Genomic DNA, 19,566 nt, shown 5'->3' with positions numbered 1-19,566 from the left:
ACACACACGCGTCTATTTTGGTATTGTCGTTAGCTGATGGGGGGAAATGGTTGAAAACTCGTGGCAAAAACCCGATTGATAATGATTTGTGAAATTCAATTCTCATGCCTCTCCCCATCGCTTAAATCCAAATCGAATGCACGGTTTTGTACTCAACATTAACACCCGCCAAGTCGCTCCTCATTTCAACCTGCAGAAGGTCACTCATTCCCACCTGAGCCCTGAGCAGCTCTCTCTGACTCAGGCTCCGGAACGTCCACAATCCAAAAACCAGAAGGAAACTTCATTAATTTCTCTTTCTAATCTCGACTTTCAAAACTATGGCCAGGGCGAGGAGTTGTGAGTTCTCAAACTCCTGAGTTCTGTTCAACGAGGTACCATACGTCCCTGAATAAATTATAACACCAAACTTTGGCGCCTCTCTCAAACGCAAAACCCTTTCTTCTCTCCCCGCAATTTCGTAAACCCTGACGCCACATCCCGAGCCCCAGGCGAGCATCCCAAGGCTTCTTTCTGGCGGGCGGTGTCCCCGCCGCAGAGGTTCCACGAGGAAAAGCACACGCTGGGCGCCGCAAAAGAGGGGTTGAGCCCCGACCCGGCCGAGGGCAGAGAAGCCACGCCCCGGAACTACCCTTCTCGTCTCCCTCAGCTGGCGAGCTCAGCTTCCTCCAGCGGCGTCAGCGTCCAGGCCTCGGCGGACCTCGTTCAGAGCGCCGCAAAGGTGCCTGGCGGAAGCGAGACCCTGAGAGGTCCGTCTGGCGCGCCAGCAGCCCAGGTTCCGTCTCGGAAGACAATGGGGTTGCCATGGGAACGGAACGCCGCCGACCGAGCCGGGAGCGTCGGCGCCTGTAGCCACAGCCACGCAGGGAACTTCCGGCCCCGGAAAATTCAGGGCCGCTGGGGCCAACCTGGGCTTTCCGGTCTTTTTTGTTTTGTCCGGGCGCGACTCGCACAGCCTCAGGCTTGCCTTCAAAACTTCCCTCAGCTGCAGCGGAAACGTCACCAGTGTTTTTCTCGAAGGGACTTTACCTGTCAGGGTTGAAGATGCGGGAAGAGGAGAGAAATCCCACCGGAGGATGGAAGAGAGCGCCGGGTTCCACGACCCTACCTACGTAAAGCAGTAGTGTACGGTGTACCCGGCTGTATGGGCGCCCCCCTGCGCGCCCCCTGCACCCCCTCCGCCCCCCCGGTGTTCTGGCTCTCCGGGAGCGGAGAGAAAAGGCTCAGGTATGACTACTGACGGTGTCGGCACCGTCTGTGTTGCCTCTCCCGGTGAGATTTGAGCCATGCTTGATCAGGAACGCGGAGTGCAGGAAATGAGTAGTTTAAGCAATGGGCCGCTAATTCTGCTAATGATTAGCAGTTCCGGGAACATTTTCGAGGGGGTGGGGCACATTTGGCAAACACCACACAGCCCTGAAATATGCAGCACGTGTTCGTATACCACCGCTCTTCAGTGGCCTGACATACACAGTAACAATAATTCAGATCTGACAGGTGCAGGGGCGCTTGTGGCTAGTACCTGAAGGAACAGCACCGGCCCTGTAGCCTTGCGTATAAGAGTATGATCACGAACCCTACAATAAACGAGGGACCCATGGCAAGTCAAGCTGAAGGTGATGTGTCCTCATTTCCAAAAAAGCAGGCTCGGTAGAGAGAGAAGGAAAACATTTACTAAGAACTTCACAGGTGGTGTTTAGATTTGGTGTTTGTTCTTTCCAGTTCGGAGGATGAAGTTTAATTGCTACGGATCCAAGACTGCCAAGAGAGACCAACCAAGATAGGTTGGAGGAGCTGTTTAAATGAGTTTGCTTAAGTATCTCTTAAGGAAAACCTGGACAGCCTTTTAACTTAAGGTTTAAAACTGTTGGCTCAAGATCCTGAGTCAAAATTTTAGAAGGAGCCCACCCCCTTTATTCTGTCTCTTAAGAGATCTCCCAACATGGAACAAGGATGAGAGCAATGAACTAGCTTCAAGATTTCCCCTATCTGGTTTTGACTCCGTGTGGCCTGGGGCAAATCACAGCTCCTGGGTCTCGATTTTCTATGCAAGAAGAGTATTTGTTACTATGAACAGTATTTAACATATATGAGGATAAAAAGGAAGAACTGGTTTCCTGTTCTCTAATTCTCATTTCCCTTACCGTTAAGTTGGTCTTCATCAAATTGAAAGGTTTTAATGTTCTGTCATTCTGGGAATTGGCTGGGAGTTTGTCTCTCAGTGTATTAAGTGTAACTTCTCCTTCCTGAGCACTGGCTTTTGCCCATGTGGTGAAGGGAAGTGAGGTATCAGAACAGGCACTGAATTCCCATTTTAAGAATGACACTCTGGTTCTACCTCCATTTAATTAGCTCTGACCAGAAGTAGTTCATCTGTAAAATTAAAAGAAGGTTAAAGACTCAGAAGGTTAAATTAAAAGAAGGTTAAAGACACAGGTCAAACCTGTGTGTGGTTTTTTTCTTTCCTTGCCATCTTCACCCTGTCCCCAAATGTAAACCTTAGTCACGGGTAAATGTGCTGAAACTTTGTTCAGTAACTGAAATGCGGTGCTAGTAATCTGGGCAGACATTGCTTTCAGTGTGTTGGCTCACGGTCCCTCCCTTGATCCTGAACAAGCATCGCTGTTACAGAATCACACAGAGGAAGCATGTGCACAGGGTCCTTCCAGATTCTTCCATCCCCAAATAAACCGTGATTAACTCCTAATTATTTCAACTTCAAAGACTGTGAAACTTAAGAACAGGAAATGCAAATAAGATTTCCCTTTGACTGTATAATTTCTTAAAACACATCTGTCCTCTCTAGAATGGGTTAGAGACCTTACTTCTGAGCTCCCACACTATCCCATCCATAATCTCCTCTTGACACCATTATATTGGCACTCTCTAAGTTTCTCACAGTCTCCATGCATCTGTCCATCCACTCAGAAAAAAAAAATGCATATTGAAGAAACCTATTCTGTGCCCAATACTGTTCTAAGCGTTGGGGAAGCAATAGCAAATAAATAGACAAAGATTTTGCTGTCTTGGAGCTTCTATTCTACTAGGTAAAGAAAAACAGGGCTATTAGTAAATAGTCTGATGCCTCTGCAAGTTAGAAAAAGACACAGAGCTGAGGGAATAGGCAACAATTTTGTGTGAATTAGAATTAAAAAAAAGCCTCTTCCTTCATCCAGACTCAGGCCCCCTGTTAAGTGGTTAAGCTTTGGGACTAGAGGGTGGGCTGGATTTTAGGACTCCCCTCCTCCCTCAACTGGGTGAACCACATTACATGAAAGTGACAAATTGTATGGAGAAAAATAAAGTCCGATAAAGGATCTAGAAAGTGATGTGGACATATAGATTGTGCTAGTAGTTAAGGAGGGCCTCTCTGACAAGGTGGCATTGAGCGGAGGAAATAAAGGAGAAATAATACAAATGTCAGAAGAACATTTTAAGATAACAGCAAGTACAAAGGCCCTGAGGCAGGAGCAAGTTTGGTGGGTTCAAGGAAGAGCAAAATGGCAATTAAGAATGAGGAGGCTGGGGCGCCTGGGTGGCGCAGTCGGTTAAGCGTCCGACTTCAGCCAGGTCACGATCTCGCGGTCCGTGAGTTCGAGCCCCACGTCGGGCTCTGGGCTGATGGCTCAGAGCCTGGAGCCTGTTTCCGATTCTGTGTCTCCCTCTCTCTCTGCCCCTCCCCCGTTCATGCTCTGTCTCTCTCTGTCCCAAAAATAAATAAACGTTGAAAAAACAAAAAAAATTAAAAAAAAAAAAAAAAAAAAAAAAGAATGCGGAGGCTGAAGAATGGGTCCTCGATTGCAGGGCCTTCTACACAATTCATTCATCTAAATATCCACCCACCCAGTGAATACTGAATCCCTACCAGGTGGCAGGCCCCGGTCTGATCAGTTGTGAGTTCCTTGTGAGCGGGAGGTGTTACGTTCACCACTGAGCCTTTGGCACTCAACAAAGTGCCTGGCTTATTATCAGTGCTCCGCAATATTTAAGAAGCCTGGAGTCATCTTGCGGAACTCTCCAGTAGCAGAGATTCTAGCTCCTCAATATGGATATCAGTTCCCTATCACTGCTGTAACAAATCACAACAAATTTATTGGCTTAAAACAACACAAGTCTATTATGTCATGGTTCTGGAGGTCAGAAGTCTGCAGTGGCTGTCACTGGGCTAGAGACAAGGTGTAAACGAGGCTGGGTCTTTCTAGGGGCTTTCGGGAGAATCGTGTTTTCTTGCCTTTTCCAGCTTCTAGAGACCACTTGCGTTCCTTGGTTTGTGGCTTCAGCCTCCACCCTCAGAGCCAGCAGCACAGCATCTTTATTTTAATGTTTGTTTATTCAGAGAGAGAGAGCGCACGAGTAGGGGGCAGGGCAGAGAGGGAGAGAGAGGTTCTCAAGCAGGCTCTGCACGGTGAGCATGGAGCCCAACGTGGGCGCTCAGATTCATAAACCATGAGATCACTACCTGAGCCGAAAGCAAGAGTCAGATGCTTAACTGACTGGGCCACCCAGCCACCCCCGGGGCAGCATCTTTAAATCTCTGACTCTTGACTCCTTCCACTTTAACAGACCCTTCTGATTAAGTCAGCCCCACCATAGAGCCCAGGACAATGTTATTGAAACCCAGCTGATTAGCAATCTTAATTCTGCCAATTTAATTTTTCTTTGCCATATTACATAAAATATTCACATATTCCAGGAGTCAGGACATAGACCTCTTAGGGGGGAGGTCCACTATTTTGCCTACTCAGTGTGTTTAACCTGACTTAATTTGCATATGTTTGAAAACATCCAGAGGTCAAAGGGAACCCGCGCTACTTCTCCCGTTAAAATCTTACAGTATTTGGCTGTGTCTTGTTCCTTTCTCTCCCCTACACATCTTCCATTTATAATCTAGTACATCTAGTCACAGTACTTGAATATACGGTTTCTTCCCATGGTAGGGCTTGGTTTATAATGAATGTGCAGGGATGTCTTCCCTTCCACTCATCTCTATCTCTTCCTCTTCAGAGGAGCTTTTCCATCTGCTGAAACCCACTTTGATTGCTCTCTCAACCGACAGGCTCCTATGGCTTACTCATGGCAGCCATCACAGTTGAGCTCTTGTCCTTTGATTGTTTCACAAATATGCAACTCTCACGCTTGAATTCTTTGCCCAAAGCTGAACAGAAATTGCCACTCTGTGAATGCCTTGGTCTGTTGCTTTTCCCAGCCCCCGCTTAGTTTTGCAGCCTGCCTTTTAACTGCTCAGAAAGCATCATCCCCATCTTTGCTGGAGAGTGTTTCTGCTGCTGTCAGCACCCAGCATTCCACAGTTATGCCACGTTGCACAAGGTTGTGCTTCAACACGTTCTGGGAACATTTCCCCCACACAGTGTATTATGTGTTTATCTTAAGTTGGGTGGGTTTAATTATTAAAGGCTTTGCAGTCTGTCTTCAAGTTTCTGTAAGGAAAACAAAACGATGAGTCTTATTCAACCAGTGTGAAGAAAAAGGCCATTCTTTCTCACACACGCTGTGATGATGCATACACCATTCTACTTTTGTTCTCTGCATTCTTGTATCACATGATGGAAGCTATTGTGAAAATAGGCAATTTAAAAATTACCCAAATAGTCCTCACATGTGTACATGAAGACATTTATATATAGGACAGTCATCACGTCATTTTTAGGGCTGTAAAATTCTGAAGCATCAATGAGGAACTAATAAAAATACAGCACCATCGAACTATGAAATATTATGCAACAGTTAAAAAGAAATGTGTGATAGGGAACGGTATTTCTCCAAGATATTTTACGTATCTTTTTTTTTTCTTGTAAGAAGAGAAATGACCAATCTAATGGAAGATTTTAAATAGTTTAGGGTACCTGGGTGGCTCAGTTGGTGAACTGTCCCACTTCGGCTCAGGTCATGATCTCATGGTTTGAGCCCTGTGTCAGGCTTTGTACCCACAGCTCAGAGCCTGGAGACTGTTTCAGATTCTGTGTCTCCCTCTCTCTCTGCCCCTCTCATGCTCACGCTCTCTCTATCCTTCAAAAATAAACATTAAAAAATTTTTTTTAAATAGTTAAAAAGAGAACAGACAACTGAGGGGCAATTTTGAATTGAAGAACCATGATGCTGCTGCCCACAAGTGGCTGATGCTTGGGGCTGAGCTGCTAATCAGCTGACCTTAAATAAGGATTTCCCTGGGTTATCTGGGTGGGTGTGATGTAATCGGAGGGGTCTTCTAAAGTGGAAGGGGGGGGGGGGGTGTCAGAGTCCGACATTAAAGATGCTAGGAGATGGAAATGAGGTGACAGCGAGAGACCGTGGACCACTGGCAGCCACTGAGTGTGACTTGGGGTGGAAAGCACCATCATACCCAATGCCTCTGACCTGATCCTAAGAAGCCATACACATATGCTTATGAAGGCACCAAAAGTCAACAGAGGTGCAAAATGAAACAAAAGTTTATTTTCTGCAATACCTTCTGTAAATTACAAAGGCAAAATGCTAAACTACAGCATATAACTTTTCAATATTTAACCAGAGTACTTATAATAAATACGCATCCTGAAACAAGATAAAAGGCTACACTTTGTCAGGCGTCCTACAAAATGTCTCAAGTTTTATACTCTGCAGCATTTCTGCGTGGGGGCAGGGGGGGGGTTGTTTGTATTTTCTTAAGTGCTGTGACAAAAGGTCCTTTCACATTTCTTTGGAGCATTTTCGAAATTGGTGAAGTATAAACAACTTAAGAAAAGGAACACCAAGCTTGAAAGCCGTTTCTGCTTTGTGGTCGTTGGTCCTCATCCAATACAGATGAGCACATCCTCCAATATAGCCCATCACCCTGTGCGCCCAGGCACCCTGTGTTCTGTGGACCCCGTCAGAGCAGGCCTACGCTTTGTGTTATATACTTTGGAGACGTCTGTATTCAGCTTACATCTCTCAACAAAAACAATGCCATAAGGAAGCTGCAAGCAAGTTCGAAACGTTTTTAACCTGAAAGTCAAGGGAACAGAAGTATTTGCCCCCACGACCTTTGCTATGCACCATCATGTATGTGTACCATGTTAGGATTCTGGTTTCAAAGGTGGAAAAGTGATTGGCTAACAGTCCTTCCAAGAGATCATTTATGGGTGCTGGTAGAGCTGGGGTATTCAAAAATACTCAGTGGGTAAAAGGAAGATTTTCTATATTCAGAAATGTGCTACAGTTGTGAGGACACGATGGCAGAGAGGCTAGGGGGCCAGTGGCAGCTCGTGTAGAGTTTGGAAAGGGAATACATAACTACCTTGGCTATCGCTGCAAACTCTGAGGAAAAAGTTATGCTTTAAAAAAGTCATAAGCATGGTTATCTAAAAATACTTTGTTAATAGAGTCTAATGTAAATTTCACTCATTTAGGGGTTTAGCTATGAAAACATCTTTAAGAGCCAATAAAAATATTGTAGAGAAAAAAACACTTTTAAAAAACTGAGGTTAAGAACTATGAGGCATTTTTTTTTTTTTTTTGGCTGTAAACACGCAGTTTACTGTCCCTTGTTGAAACACGAATGTTTGGATTCCTGAGCTTCACGGATAACAGGAGGCAAGTTTGCATAGAAGATTTGCAATATGTCAACGATTTGCTTCAAAAGAATTTCTAAGGACAACTTGCTTTTGTTTTTCAACTTCGTATTTTAGTTAAGAGTGCTCATCAAACTCTGAGACTAACAAGCAGGGTGATGAGCTATATAAGGCAGAGGGGGGGGAAATGATGGGATTCATGTTTTACGTCCACAGGATGTCATGATAAAGGCTCTTAAGTATGCACCACATAACGAGTGCCATACTATTTTGGTCAGAAGTTAAATCATGTTTTGGGCTTGGAAACCAAAGGCAAAGGGGCTCTTGGGTGCTGACTGACACCGCCTGAGTGTAGGAACTAAAGCAACGTTCGCTGAGCGGGGAGGTCTCAACATATTGCTCAGTGATGACAAAGCCCCTCAGCTGGTCGGGTCCCACAGCAGGTGCCCACCCACCAGCACCAGGACCAGGACCAGGACCAGACCCCTGGTTCCAGATTCCGGCTCTGGAATCTGAAGGGACACCAGGGCATTTCACTTGTGCTGCTCTCAAGTCTCTAAGCAGCTATGGGGAGGACAGCCCTCTCCTGGACCCAGTCCTAAGAAAGCTGCCTTAGGAAAGGGAAAAAGCTAGGCTGGGCCACGGTGCATACCACGAGTGAGAACAATGGCAGTGGTTGCCGACAACTCCGGATCTAACACAAAGATGGACAACAAGGGGGCAGTGTCCTGCCACGGAATCCATTCTACTTCTTCTGGGACTGGTTTTTACACATGGTAAGGATCTGCTTCAGTACTTTCTGGACATCTTCATCCATCTGGCCCTAAGGAATTCAAACAAAAGACAATCATTAGAACTTAAGGTCAGTCCTGGCGGTCTTCGCCAGGGAACGCGACGGCCGGCTGACATGAAGCCCTTGGCTTTCCCCCGGATCTTCCAAAGGAACGTCAGCCCTACTGATTCTGACGTTTCTAGGAGGGACTGAGAGAGCGGGCCTTGCTCTTGTCTCTCTGGAGGATGAGGAGGCTGGGTGTGCTAGAGCCGCCAGCAAAGGGTTTCTGGGTCTCAGTTGCAAATGTGAGCCCCGCCAGCCAAGCCGCCAACAGTCGTGGGGTGAGACAGTGCTGCTGGCTGAGAACATTGGCACGCCTGAGAAAGCAAGCCTGGGTTCCTCCCCCTGGTGGGGGTAGCAGCCACATCCTCCTTCATTCCTCAACAGAGGATGAGGCTGTTCTCCGTAAACGGCACAGGGCTCCTGACAAATCCAAAGCAACGCAAAAGGCGTTTTAAAGCTTCTCAATGTAAAAGATTCTCCTCGACTTTTCATTTGTTCTACTGGCTTAGTGACGGGAGCTGGGGTGACATCCGCTGTGGTATTTCTTTAGGATACCCAGGTACTTCATAGGCTGTTATCATACCTGCACAGCATACAGAAGATGCATTCGGTAAACAGATATCACCTCCTGGTGTTGTTTCTTGCAGTCCTAGAAAGAGACAATTTGACACTGTTTAGCAGACCTTTACAGAACAAAAACAAAAAACGGTAAGAAAGCTGTGGCCAAATGCTACCACCCAATTGACTTCCTCCACCAAATGCTGGCATATGAGGACTTAAAAATTGTTGTGGGCTCACTGGAATGTAGATTTCTGAACACTCGTCAAAATTCTTAGAGAAAGATCTGTCAATATTCTTAGGGGGAGAAAATCTACCTATTTCATATTTTGATACAACTCTAGAAGAAAATTCACGTAAAAACTAGTTATTATATAATCCCACATTTGTTGCAAAAAACATACGTATACATACTTGTGCAAATACACAGATACATTCACACAAAATAAATGGTGCAAAGAAACATACTGAATGCAACAAATGACTATCTCTGAGTGGTTGAATTATGGGCAATTTTTATTTACAGAAATTTTCCAGAGTTTTCTGTATTTTCCAACTTTTCTACAATAACCAAGTATTCATTACTTTAATTTTTAAAATCTAGTCTTTTAAAAGGAGTTGTTGATCTCTCACGAAATAGCCAGTCCTAGAGCCCCCCAGGGAGTTCAGTTATTTAGGTGTCAATGGTGACGAACAGGGTGGTGGCACCAATCCCAAATCGCTGTATGTTCCTCAGTACAGCTGTTGATGCTTTTATTTCTCCTTGTGGAGCTACTGTTGCAGTTCCCCTCAGTGACGATTTCAAAAATCTTAGCTCTGACCTCTTCTAAGATGGTTTTCCTCCAATTTCATGATAAAAATTGATCCTATATAGATCACTCCAAAAATCTACAGGGATGCCTGGGTGGCTCAGTTGGTTGAGCATCCGACTTTGGCTCAGTTCTTGACCTCATGGTTCGTGGAGTCGAGCCCCGCATCGGGCTCACTTCTGTCAGCACAGAGCCCGCTTCAGATCCTCTGTCCCCCCCTCTCTGCCCCTCTCCTGCTCACCCTCTCTCAAAAACAAATAAACATTTTTTAAAAATCTACAAAAGTCCATCAATACCCTTCTCACCTCTTTCCTATGAGTGTCAGAACATGAGCTGTCCTTCCTATTCAAGGACAACCTATGAAACCTCAGTCCCTTGAAGTTCATACCATTAGAAGGTGTGCTTAGTACCTTTTTCTGTGTTGTTTCCTCCCATCTTTTGCACACTTCCACTCAGTCACTTAAAACTTCATCTTCTGATCATCACCCTCCTTTCCATCTCTGTTTCTGTCATCATTTGGATGGCCACAACATCCACATGCATGTGCCACGTGACACTTTGGCCTCTCATTTCCCCAGGGACCTCCTCCTCCTCCTCCTCCTCCTCCTCCTTCACCTCCTCTTCCTCCTTCACCTCCTCTTCCTCCTCCTCCTCCTCCTCCCAGCCACACATACTCACAGTCACAGCCCTGCCTCTGTCATTACCTCTGAAATCAAATGAAAGCACCTCACCTTCTGATCACCATCTACCTTTCTAGCAAATGTGCTGTAGCCTTTCCTGCCTCTTGCTGTGGTTCTTCAGCCCCATCAGATTCCTAGCTACTCGGTCACTTCTCTCGGGCAGCCTACGGGGGTCCCGATCCCACCCTACCACCCCACTCGGACTGTCCTTGCCATGGCTGCCAAGGGCCATCTAAATCCCACATCTCAGTCCTTGCTGCCTCTTCCCTATCCCCTTGAGATTCAGCATGAGCATCACTTCCTGCAGGAAGCCTTTCGAGACACTTCTTCTGTATGCCCAGAGCATGCTGGGCATCTATCAGTTGGTGCTTACCACACAGAGAATATGGAAAGCCATTATATTAAAGTATAAATTCAGTGAAGACAGGGACTGTGTCTTACTCACTTTTATACCACCAGAACCTTATATAATATTGATACGTAAGAGCTCATTAAACATTGAAAATTTTAAAATGATTGTATAAACCATCAGCACTTTACCTATAAGTCTGTGATAACCACTTTATGAGAAAAATGACCTGCAGAACACAATAGGGAGCATCTTCTTCTCCCCTGATCATTCCTTTGCTGCGAAAGATGATAACACAAAAAAGCTGGTTTTATACTCTGTGGCCAGCCAGAGTCTGGACTGCAGAAACCTGAATTCACCCATATCAAAGTCTATACTGAAGACATCATGAAATCCAGGTCCTATTTGTAAACAGAAACTAGAGATCTGTCTTGAACCACCCCTTGATTTCACATGGAAAACATAACCTACCCATGTCAACAAAAACCTTAACAAATATTGTGGTAGGTGAAATACTGGCCCTCCAAAGATGTCCACACCCTAAACCCCAGAACCTGTGGAATGTTACCTATATGGTAAAAGGACCTTGTAGGTAGGATTAAGTTAAGGATCTTGAGATGGACGAAAGGTTTATTCTGATTATCTGGGTATCTCTTAAACATAATCACAAGGGTCCTTAGAGAAGCAAGGCCAAAGGTGGAAGGAGGAGATGGGAGAATAGAACCAGAGGTGGAGTGATGTACTTCAAAGGTGGAGGTAGGGGCCATGAGCCAAGGAATTCAGGTGGCCTCTAAAAGCTAGCAAAGCCCGGGAAATGGATTCTCCCCTAGAGCTTCCAGAAGGAACCAGCTCTGCTGACACTTTGACTTTGGTGACACTGATTTCACACTTATTGATCTCCAGAATTTTAAAAGCATAAATTTGTGGAGTTTTTAAAAAAAAAGTTTGAGGGGCGCCTGGGTGGCGCAGTCGGTTGAGCGTCCGACTTCAGCCAGGTCACGATCTCGCGGTCCGTGAGTTCGAGCCCCGCGTCAGGCTCTGGGCTGATGGCTCAGAGCCTGGAGCCTGTTTCCGATTCTGTGTCTCCCTCTCTCTCTGCCCCTCGCCCGTTCATGCTCTGTCTCTCTCTGTCCCAAAAATAAATAAACGTTGAAAAAAAAAAAATTAAAAAAAAAAAAAAAGTTTGAGAGAGAGCCCAAGCAAGTGTGCAAGTAGGGGAGGGGCAGAGAGAGAGGGACACAGAATCCCAAGCAGGCTCAGCACTCTCAGCATGGAGCCCCACTCGGGGCTCAAACTCACGTACAGTGAGATCATGACCTGAGCCAAAATCAAGAGTCAGACACTTAACTAACTGAGCCACTCAGGTGCCCCAAATTTGTGTTGTTTTAAACCAAGTTATCTGTTACAATAGCCACAGGAAACGAATACAGATATGGAAGGACTCTCCTGGGTGAAATGAAGAGAGGGGCCAATAAGCAGATTCAGACGCGCAGATATGCAATTACCAGAGATCCTGGGCCCTAATAAAAAGTTCTTGCCACTGCCAGAGACAGTAATGACTGCGGTCAAAAAAAAGGGGAGATGGGGCGCCTGGGTGGCGCAGTCAGTTAAGCGTCCGACTTCAGCCAGGTCACGATCTCGCGGTCCGTGAGTTCGAGCCCCGCGTCGGGCTCTGGGCTGATGGCTCAGAGCCTGGAGCCTGTTTCCGATTCTGTGTCTCCCTCTCTCTCTGCCCCTCCCCCGTTCATGCTCTGTCTCTCTCTGTCCCAAAAATAAATAAACGTTGAAAAAAAAGAATTTATATAAAGAAAAAAAAAAAGGGAGAGAGGGTGGGGCGCCCGGGTGGCTCAGTCGGTTAAGTGTCAGCCTTCAGCTCAGGTCATGATCTCGCAGTTTGTGGGTTCGAGCCCCGCGTCAGGCTCTGTGCTGACAGCTGGAAGCCTGGAGACCGTTTTGGATTCTGTGGCTCCCTCTCTCTGCCCCTCCCTTGCTCACACTCTGTCTCTCTTTCCCTCTCTCAAAAAATAAACGTTAAAAAAAAAATGGAGAGGGTGAAAAGTTAGTGGATGTGTCAATGTGACGCCTATGTGCCACCATGCTGCCTCCCCCCTCTCAGAGATCCAGGTGACCCACCTCATTGCAGGTGATGACTGGAAATCCCACCACTTCCTCTTGCCCTCACCAAACAAGTCTTTAGCTACTCAGCCACTCCTTCAGGCTGGGGCTCTTCTCACTCCAACCTGTCCCAACCCAGCTGAGCTGGTGCGTAATCTGCCTCGTCCTCCACCCGCCCCCCCCCCCCCACCCCCAAGCAGGAGGCAGAAACAAGCCCACTCACAGCCAGCTGGCTCTGTAGCTGCTTGACCTGCTGCTGCAGTCCTTCCAGCTGCTGACTCTGCCTCTTGGACGAGCTAGCTGAGTAGGAGAGCTGCGAGAGGCTGTTCAGGGCCTCCTTCAACTTGGTGACTTCCTTTGACATCTCATTTATCTGGCGAGAAAGGAAAACTATCAGCAATAGGTAGGCAAGATTCTGGATAGTTCTCGAACACAGCCTCTTATTGGTCTCAGGGACTTGAGACTTTGGAACAATTTCTCTTTTATTTTTTAAAGAAAACCCATACAATGAAATAGGTAACAAAATCAGCAAACCCACATAGCCCTCTAAGGCCACTATATTCAAATAAGGGCCCCAGATTCAATACCGTGCTTCGAGGCATGAGGGTAAACAAAAGCTAGGAAGATGCTTTCCTATTTTACTGTGAATGGGGGTACTATCAGAATGAGGATTTTAGGCATTCTTTATTTTGAGACGGCTATGTCTTGTTCAGTAGTGCTGACATGGGCAATCAGGAATGAGTTCTAGGAACCCTGACTTCTCTGGGCATCTTGCTTTAAAGTAAACATAACCCCTCCCCGCAACCTGACCTCTGCCTCCTAACTCTCTGCCCCCTTGGCTTTGGAAGCTCTTTTTGAAATTTTCATCATACTAAAGGAATAAATGATAAACAGTGCTCTGATCAATGCCGTTTGGAAAATCTGACCCAGAGGACTGGGGACATGGGGCAGATTCAGGCACAGAACCATTTTTTACGCCCCCCCTCCCCTTTGTTTCCCCTCCTTCCGCCAAGCCACGCTCAGCCCATCTCTAATCACCTGCTCCCCACATTCCCTGCTTCCCCTCCTATGTACATCTTTGACAATGAGTGCCATGGAGGGCGGTTCTTAACACTGACTCAGGGGAAAGCTCATGGAACTTAGGGAAGCGGGATTAAGTCTGGAAGTATTTGGGTTTCCATATGATGGAAGAATCTGTTTGGATTCCAAAAGAGTTGAAGTTCAAGATGGGTTACAAATGCCTTTCAGTTTGTGGGTTCGCTTCTGATCCCTGACACTTGACACAGCTTCTGTAAAATAATTTTAAAAGGGAAAATATGCACCACGTATGTGAAAATGCTTCAATATAAGGGGAGTGATCGACGATCAGTGTTTTGTTTTGTTTTTTTCAACATAAATGTCCAAACTACTAATCTTAACGTGGCCATGGGGACAGATGGAGTCACATGCAGAACTTCTGAGCAATCACAAGAGACCAGTGCTAACTAGAAACTAGTGTCTAGCTAACTAGAAACTCAACAGCAATGGAGTCTCACCAACCTTCTTATCTTTATCCTCCTCCAGTTTGGAAGAGCTCTCCGACTGTCTCTTCATTTCTGAAAGCTCCTCCTGAGCGTGCTGGAACTGTTGCCGAAGTTCGTTTGCTTCCTGCTCTTTGGATTTTAAGAGAGCCTGAATATTTTCCTTTTCCCTTTTCACTTGTGAGACTTCACTTCGAATCTGGGAGACCTCCAAATGGGCCTTCTCTTTCTCTTTTACGGACTCCTTCAATTTTGAGGCCAACACACTCACTTCACTTTCTAGTGATGACTGGAGCTTTGCGTAGGCAGACCTGGGCACCATGGCGTCAGCCATCGCGGCCTTCTCTTCCAGGAGTCGTTTCTCCAGTTTTGCTACTTCCCCTTCCTTGCTTGCAAGGTGCTCTTTGAGACTGCTTATTTTTTCCTCCATCTCTTTCGCGGTAGCCCGCAGTGTGGTTATCACCTGCAAATGTTCTGTGATGGAGACAGAGTTCTCTTTCTGTGCGTCCACCAGCTGTTTGAGCTGCGTCAACTCGTTCAATACCTTTGAGTACTGAGACTTCATTTCGGACAATGCCTCTTCTGCCTTAGCTCTGGACACGTTTGTCACTAGCATCAGTTTCTCATGCTCCGCTTTATGGATATATTCGGCTGTTACGTCTTCTAGAGATTTCCTCTTCCTGTAATCCTCCAGCTCGGCCTGGGCTTCTTTGTACAGCTGGGACAGCTCGCTTACCTGTTTGTTGAGCTCATCTATCATCCTGTTCATGGCCTCTTTCATATCCCCAGCTTCATCGCCGGCTTCCGGTGTCATCTGACTCTTTAGGGCATCTTTTAGTTTCATGATTTCTTCTTGGGCCTCTTGGTATTTCTCAAACAAAAAAGCTTTCTCCTTATTCATATTCTCAATCACAGAGCAATATGAACTTTTCATTTCCTCGTACTCTTCCCCGGGAGACTTAATACCCAAATCTTTCTCCTTCTCTACAAGTTTTTCTTCTAACTCTCTCACTTTCTCCTTATTTCTTTCACTTTCAGCTAATGCGTTCTGGAGATCCTGCTTTAGCACATCTATTTCCTCCTCAGTGATCCGTAACTCATGGAGATGTGAATAACTGTCCACGCTTTCGGGCGAGACGAGGCCCAGTTTCATCTGCTTCTGCACGTTAAGGACTTCTTTCATGGCCTCCTCGTACTTGCTCTGAGTTTCTTTCAGTTTCTGGCTGAGGTCGGAGCCGTTCTCTGAAATCTCTGCACTGTTAACGCACACCAATTCGGCCCTCCTGGACTGGAGCTCAGCCTGTAGCTGCTGCTTCTCTGCTTCAGAGCTCTCTAGTCTCTTCTGCAAGTCCTGCAGAATCTCCTGCAGTTGCTGAATTTGCCCGTCGCTGTCGAGAGTGGATTTACTCAAGGAATGTGTTAAGACGGATGGAGATGACTTGGAGTCTGGGGGAGAGGTTTCACTAGGTCTGCCCAGGGGTGGGGCCAAGTCAGTTTGAGTGGAATGGTAGGAGTCAAAGCTCAGGTCTGCATCTGCCTCCTTGGGTGATTTGGCCTGCAAAAAAGGCAAGAATGAAATGGTGCCAGAGGTGTGGTTAGGTGAGCAAGCAACTGGTAGAAGAGAACAAATCCAAAGCTTACATAGGGGAGAGCTGCAGCGTCCCTTTATGGGTACTTTTGCCCCATGACAAACCACGGTCTGGGACATGAGAATTGGGTTAATGACACTAAGCTTATTCTGTGCTCTCTCAGGACAGCTCATTTCTGCCACTTTAAAAACACTAGATTTGTTTGGGCTCTAAAGCCTCTGACTCATAATTTTTCCTTTGCTTCTCATATTATTCCAGTAGCCAAAAAGGGGCAATGGGCTTAGCATAGCTATTTCAATCAAGTTCTTAAATCTGCTAAACGATCAGCTCTACTAAATGAATGGCTGTTTATACACACACACAAACATGTGTATATATAGTAATATATAAAATGCACTAAGTATATAATTATATATAATTTACCAATTTACAGAAATAGAGTTAATGAATTACTCTCTCAACAAACATAATTTGAAACTATAAAACACTAAAGGCGAACTACATTTAAAAAGGAAGAAGAAACTAATGTAGAGGTTTAAAACAAAATACCACCTGACTAACCTGAAAAAACCCAATAGTTTGACCCTACAGGATAGTTCGTGGTAATAATCTATGTACCTACCTGTAATTTATCTTGTAATTCTTTATTGTGTAAGGTAAGAGAAGCAACTTTTGCTTGCAACAGGACAAGAAGATCTTGTTGGTCAGCTTCAGAACTTATATCCAATAAGCTATCAGCACCTTGGAAAAGAGAAAAGTGATTTTAAATAATATTTTCTTAAACTAATATTTCTCTGACTTCTAACCGAGTCACCTTGTACCCAATCCAGTGCTTCTTCCTGGCTCTGATGAAGAATGAAAGCCCCTAGCAAAGCCCCTGGTTAGATGAACAGAAATCCTCAGGTCCTGCGGTTCCCTCATTGGGGTATGCCTAGCATAGGTGTGGATGCGTAGAAGCTCATCTGAAAACTGATGGATTTGGTCATATGTTTTCCATTCCCCTTATTAAGTATTATACCTTGCCTAATATACATATTATGATATACCTAATATACCATACCTTGCCATATCATATCATGCCTAGTAAGTGCCATTTATGTGAATCCTTTTAGAAATATCCTACGATCTGGTTCACTTCTTATCCCTACCACCCTTACTCTAGTTTAAACTTTATCACCTGACTGAGAAGCCCTGCAAACAGCCTCGTAACAAAGCTCTGTCTCTCTCCTTAGTAAACATATAGCTTTACCTAACACTGTCAGGCTAATCTTCCTAAAATGTGCTTTGATAGGCTCATTCCTGTGGTTCCAGTGCTTTAATCACTCTCTTTTCAAAATTAATCTCCAGATTCCTTAGTCTGGGTTAAGGCCTCCATAACCTGGTCCCAAAGTACTTTTTCAGGTGTATGACCCATGATTTCTTTTTTTTTTTTTTAATTTTTTTTAATGTTTATTTATTTTTGACACAGAGAGAGACAGAGTATGAACGGGGGAGGGTCAGAGAGAGAGGGAGACACAGAATCTGAAACAGGCTCCAGGCTCTGAGCTGTCAGCACAGAGGCCGACGCGGGGCTCGAACTCACGGACTGCGAAATCATGACCTGAGCCGAAGTCGGCCGCTTAACCGACTGAGCCACCTAGGTGCCACTGACCCATGATTTCTAGCATCACATCTTCCTCAGGTTCAAACTTTCCATCATACCCTCTATATCTCGACACAAGGCTGCTTCCTTAATCTTTCATCCATCTGATAGCCCTTGCAGCATCTCTTTGGCTAAGTCCCTTGTAGGCAGGTTTCAGGACCCACGGCAAACTCTGCCTCCTCCTTACAGCGTTTGCTGGCCCGCCCCAGTGTGCACCCATCTCCTCTTAACCCCACAATCCCACTGCTGGTAAACCACAACTTTTTGACATCCTACTGATTACCACACTGAAATAGCATCTAAAGCTCTGCCACTCAAAGTGCTCACTGAGACAAGAGCCTTGCTCCCAGAATGTCAGTCAGTGCACCGCTTCCTTCACGCACAAAGTCTTTCTATGGGGGTAAAAAATGTCTGCTGGACAAAACAGTGTGCTTAGCAGTATAGCTGGATGACTTCCTGGTGCAAACTCAGAACAGTTGTACAGACCACAATCTGAATAGCACCGATGCACATTTTTTACTATAATTTTATTATTTTCTCACAGCCATTTAATGCAAAGATGGAAACTTTCATCTTAATTTGGAAGCATGCAAAATGACATTTCTTCATAGAAATGCTTACTTCTGATGTCAGGTTCCTAACCCACAGCTTTATAAGGAGTCCCCTTGACATGATTTCTGGTAAGTTTGGAATAAACCAGAGGATTGAGAGCATGACTGTAATTCTAAGCAATAGAAATTACTTCTAAAATACAGTGGATGGTTTTTAAAGAATCCAATGTAAGAAGTGTTCAAATAACTTGGATCTCTGCCAAGAATTAGAAAGTTTAATATTTCTAAATTCTGTAAGTTAAAAGTTCCAAACACCTATGAAATCATAGGCTGAGAAACTAAATGCTGAAGCAAAAGGAGCTGTTGAAATAATCTCCATGAGGGGCACCTGGGTGGCTGATTCGGTTAAGGGTCTGACTCGGTTTTGGATCAGGGCATGATCTCACAGTTTGTGAGTTCGAACCCCACATCAGGCTCTGTGCTGACAGTGCAAAGCCTGATTGGGATTCTTTCTCTCTCCCTTTCTCTCTTTGCCCCTCCCCCTCTCGCTCTCTCTCTAAAATAAATATACTTTGAAAAAGTAAAATGAGGGGCAGCCTGGGTGGCTCAGTTGGTTGGGTTTCCGACTTCGGCTCAGGTCATGATCTCAAGGTTCATGAGTTCGAGCCCTGCGTGGGGCTCTCCACTCTCAGCAGAGTCTGCTTCAGATCCTCTGTCTCCCTCTCTCTCTGCCTCTCCCCTGCTCACTCTTGCTCACACTCTCTCTCTCAAAAATGGATACACATTAAAAAAAATTTTTTTAAATAAAAATTTTAAAAAGTAAAATGGAATAATCTACACATTTAAAAAAAATTTTTTAATGTGTATTCATTTTTGAGAGACAGAGAGACAGAGCATGAGCGGGGAAGGGGCAGAGAGAGAGGGAGACGCAGAATTCGAAGCAGGCTCCAGGCTCTGAGCTGTCAGCACAGAGCCCACGCGGGGCTCGAACTCACGAACTGTGAGATCATGACCTGAGCCGAAGTCGGGCGCTCAACCGACTGAGCCACCCAGGTGCCCCTCTACACAACGTTTTAAATGGATTCTGGGGGTGCTGAACTATATTCTTAGAGGGTAACCTTAGGATGGATTCTGAAGACAATGAATTAAACCCTGTCTTGGTGAAGACGGGATGACTGTGTGTGATTTCAACACTCTGTCTTTGCATTTCTCTATTTAAGATGCACAGTAGGAAAGTTAGACTGTGCAGCCACGGAAGTGCTCAGTTGGCTCTCCCTCAGGAAATAACCTGTTGCTCAGCGGTGAGGAGTGCCCCTTGTGACGGCTCGTGGCCCCAGACCTCACCGCAAAACAGTGCTTTATAATACA

General features: G+C 45.5%; 2 protein-coding genes across 9 annotated transcripts in view; both read right to left on the bottom strand.

The window, feature by feature from the left end:
• The window catches only part of TTC23L (tetratricopeptide repeat domain 23 like), a 58,572-nt gene extending 57,134 nt beyond the window's left edge, over positions 1-1,438 (bottom strand). Inside the window, exon 1 of one of the 4 annotated variants that reach the window (XM_025923760.2) lies at positions 629-1,438. The gene's annotated coding sequence lies outside the window, so the exon portion shown is untranslated. The other 3 variants (XM_086676814.1, XM_086676820.1, XM_086676825.1) reach the window with 3 other exon arrangements.
• Positions 1,439-6,431: 4,993 nt separating this feature from the next.
• RAI14 (retinoic acid induced 14) overlaps positions 6,432-19,566 on the bottom strand; it is a 144,501-nt gene continuing 131,366 nt past the window's right edge. For all 5 annotated transcript variants that reach the window (XM_086676776.1, XM_086676782.1, XM_086676794.1 and 2 more), the window contains 5 exons: positions 16,628-16,746; positions 14,436-15,971; positions 13,120-13,269; positions 8,969-9,034; positions 6,432-8,373 (listed from right to left, as the gene is read on the bottom strand). In XM_086676776.1, coding sequence (XP_086532902.1) covers positions 8,296-8,373; positions 8,969-9,034; positions 13,120-13,269; positions 14,436-15,971; positions 16,628-16,746 — 1,949 coding nt within the window. In that variant the 3' untranslated portion in view covers positions 6,432-8,295. The remainder of the gene's footprint in view (positions 8,374-8,968; positions 9,035-13,119; positions 13,270-14,435; positions 15,972-16,627; positions 16,747-19,566) is intronic.

Source organism: Puma concolor, chromosome A1 (genome assembly GCF_028749965.1).
Source record: "Puma concolor isolate L17-30 chromosome A1, mPumCon1.1.hap2, whole genome shotgun sequence".
Classification (NCBI taxonomy): Eukaryota; Metazoa; Chordata; class Mammalia; order Carnivora; family Felidae; genus Puma; species Puma concolor.
Note: the sequence above shows the minus strand (reverse complement) of the source record. Positions and strands in the feature narration are given on the sequence as shown.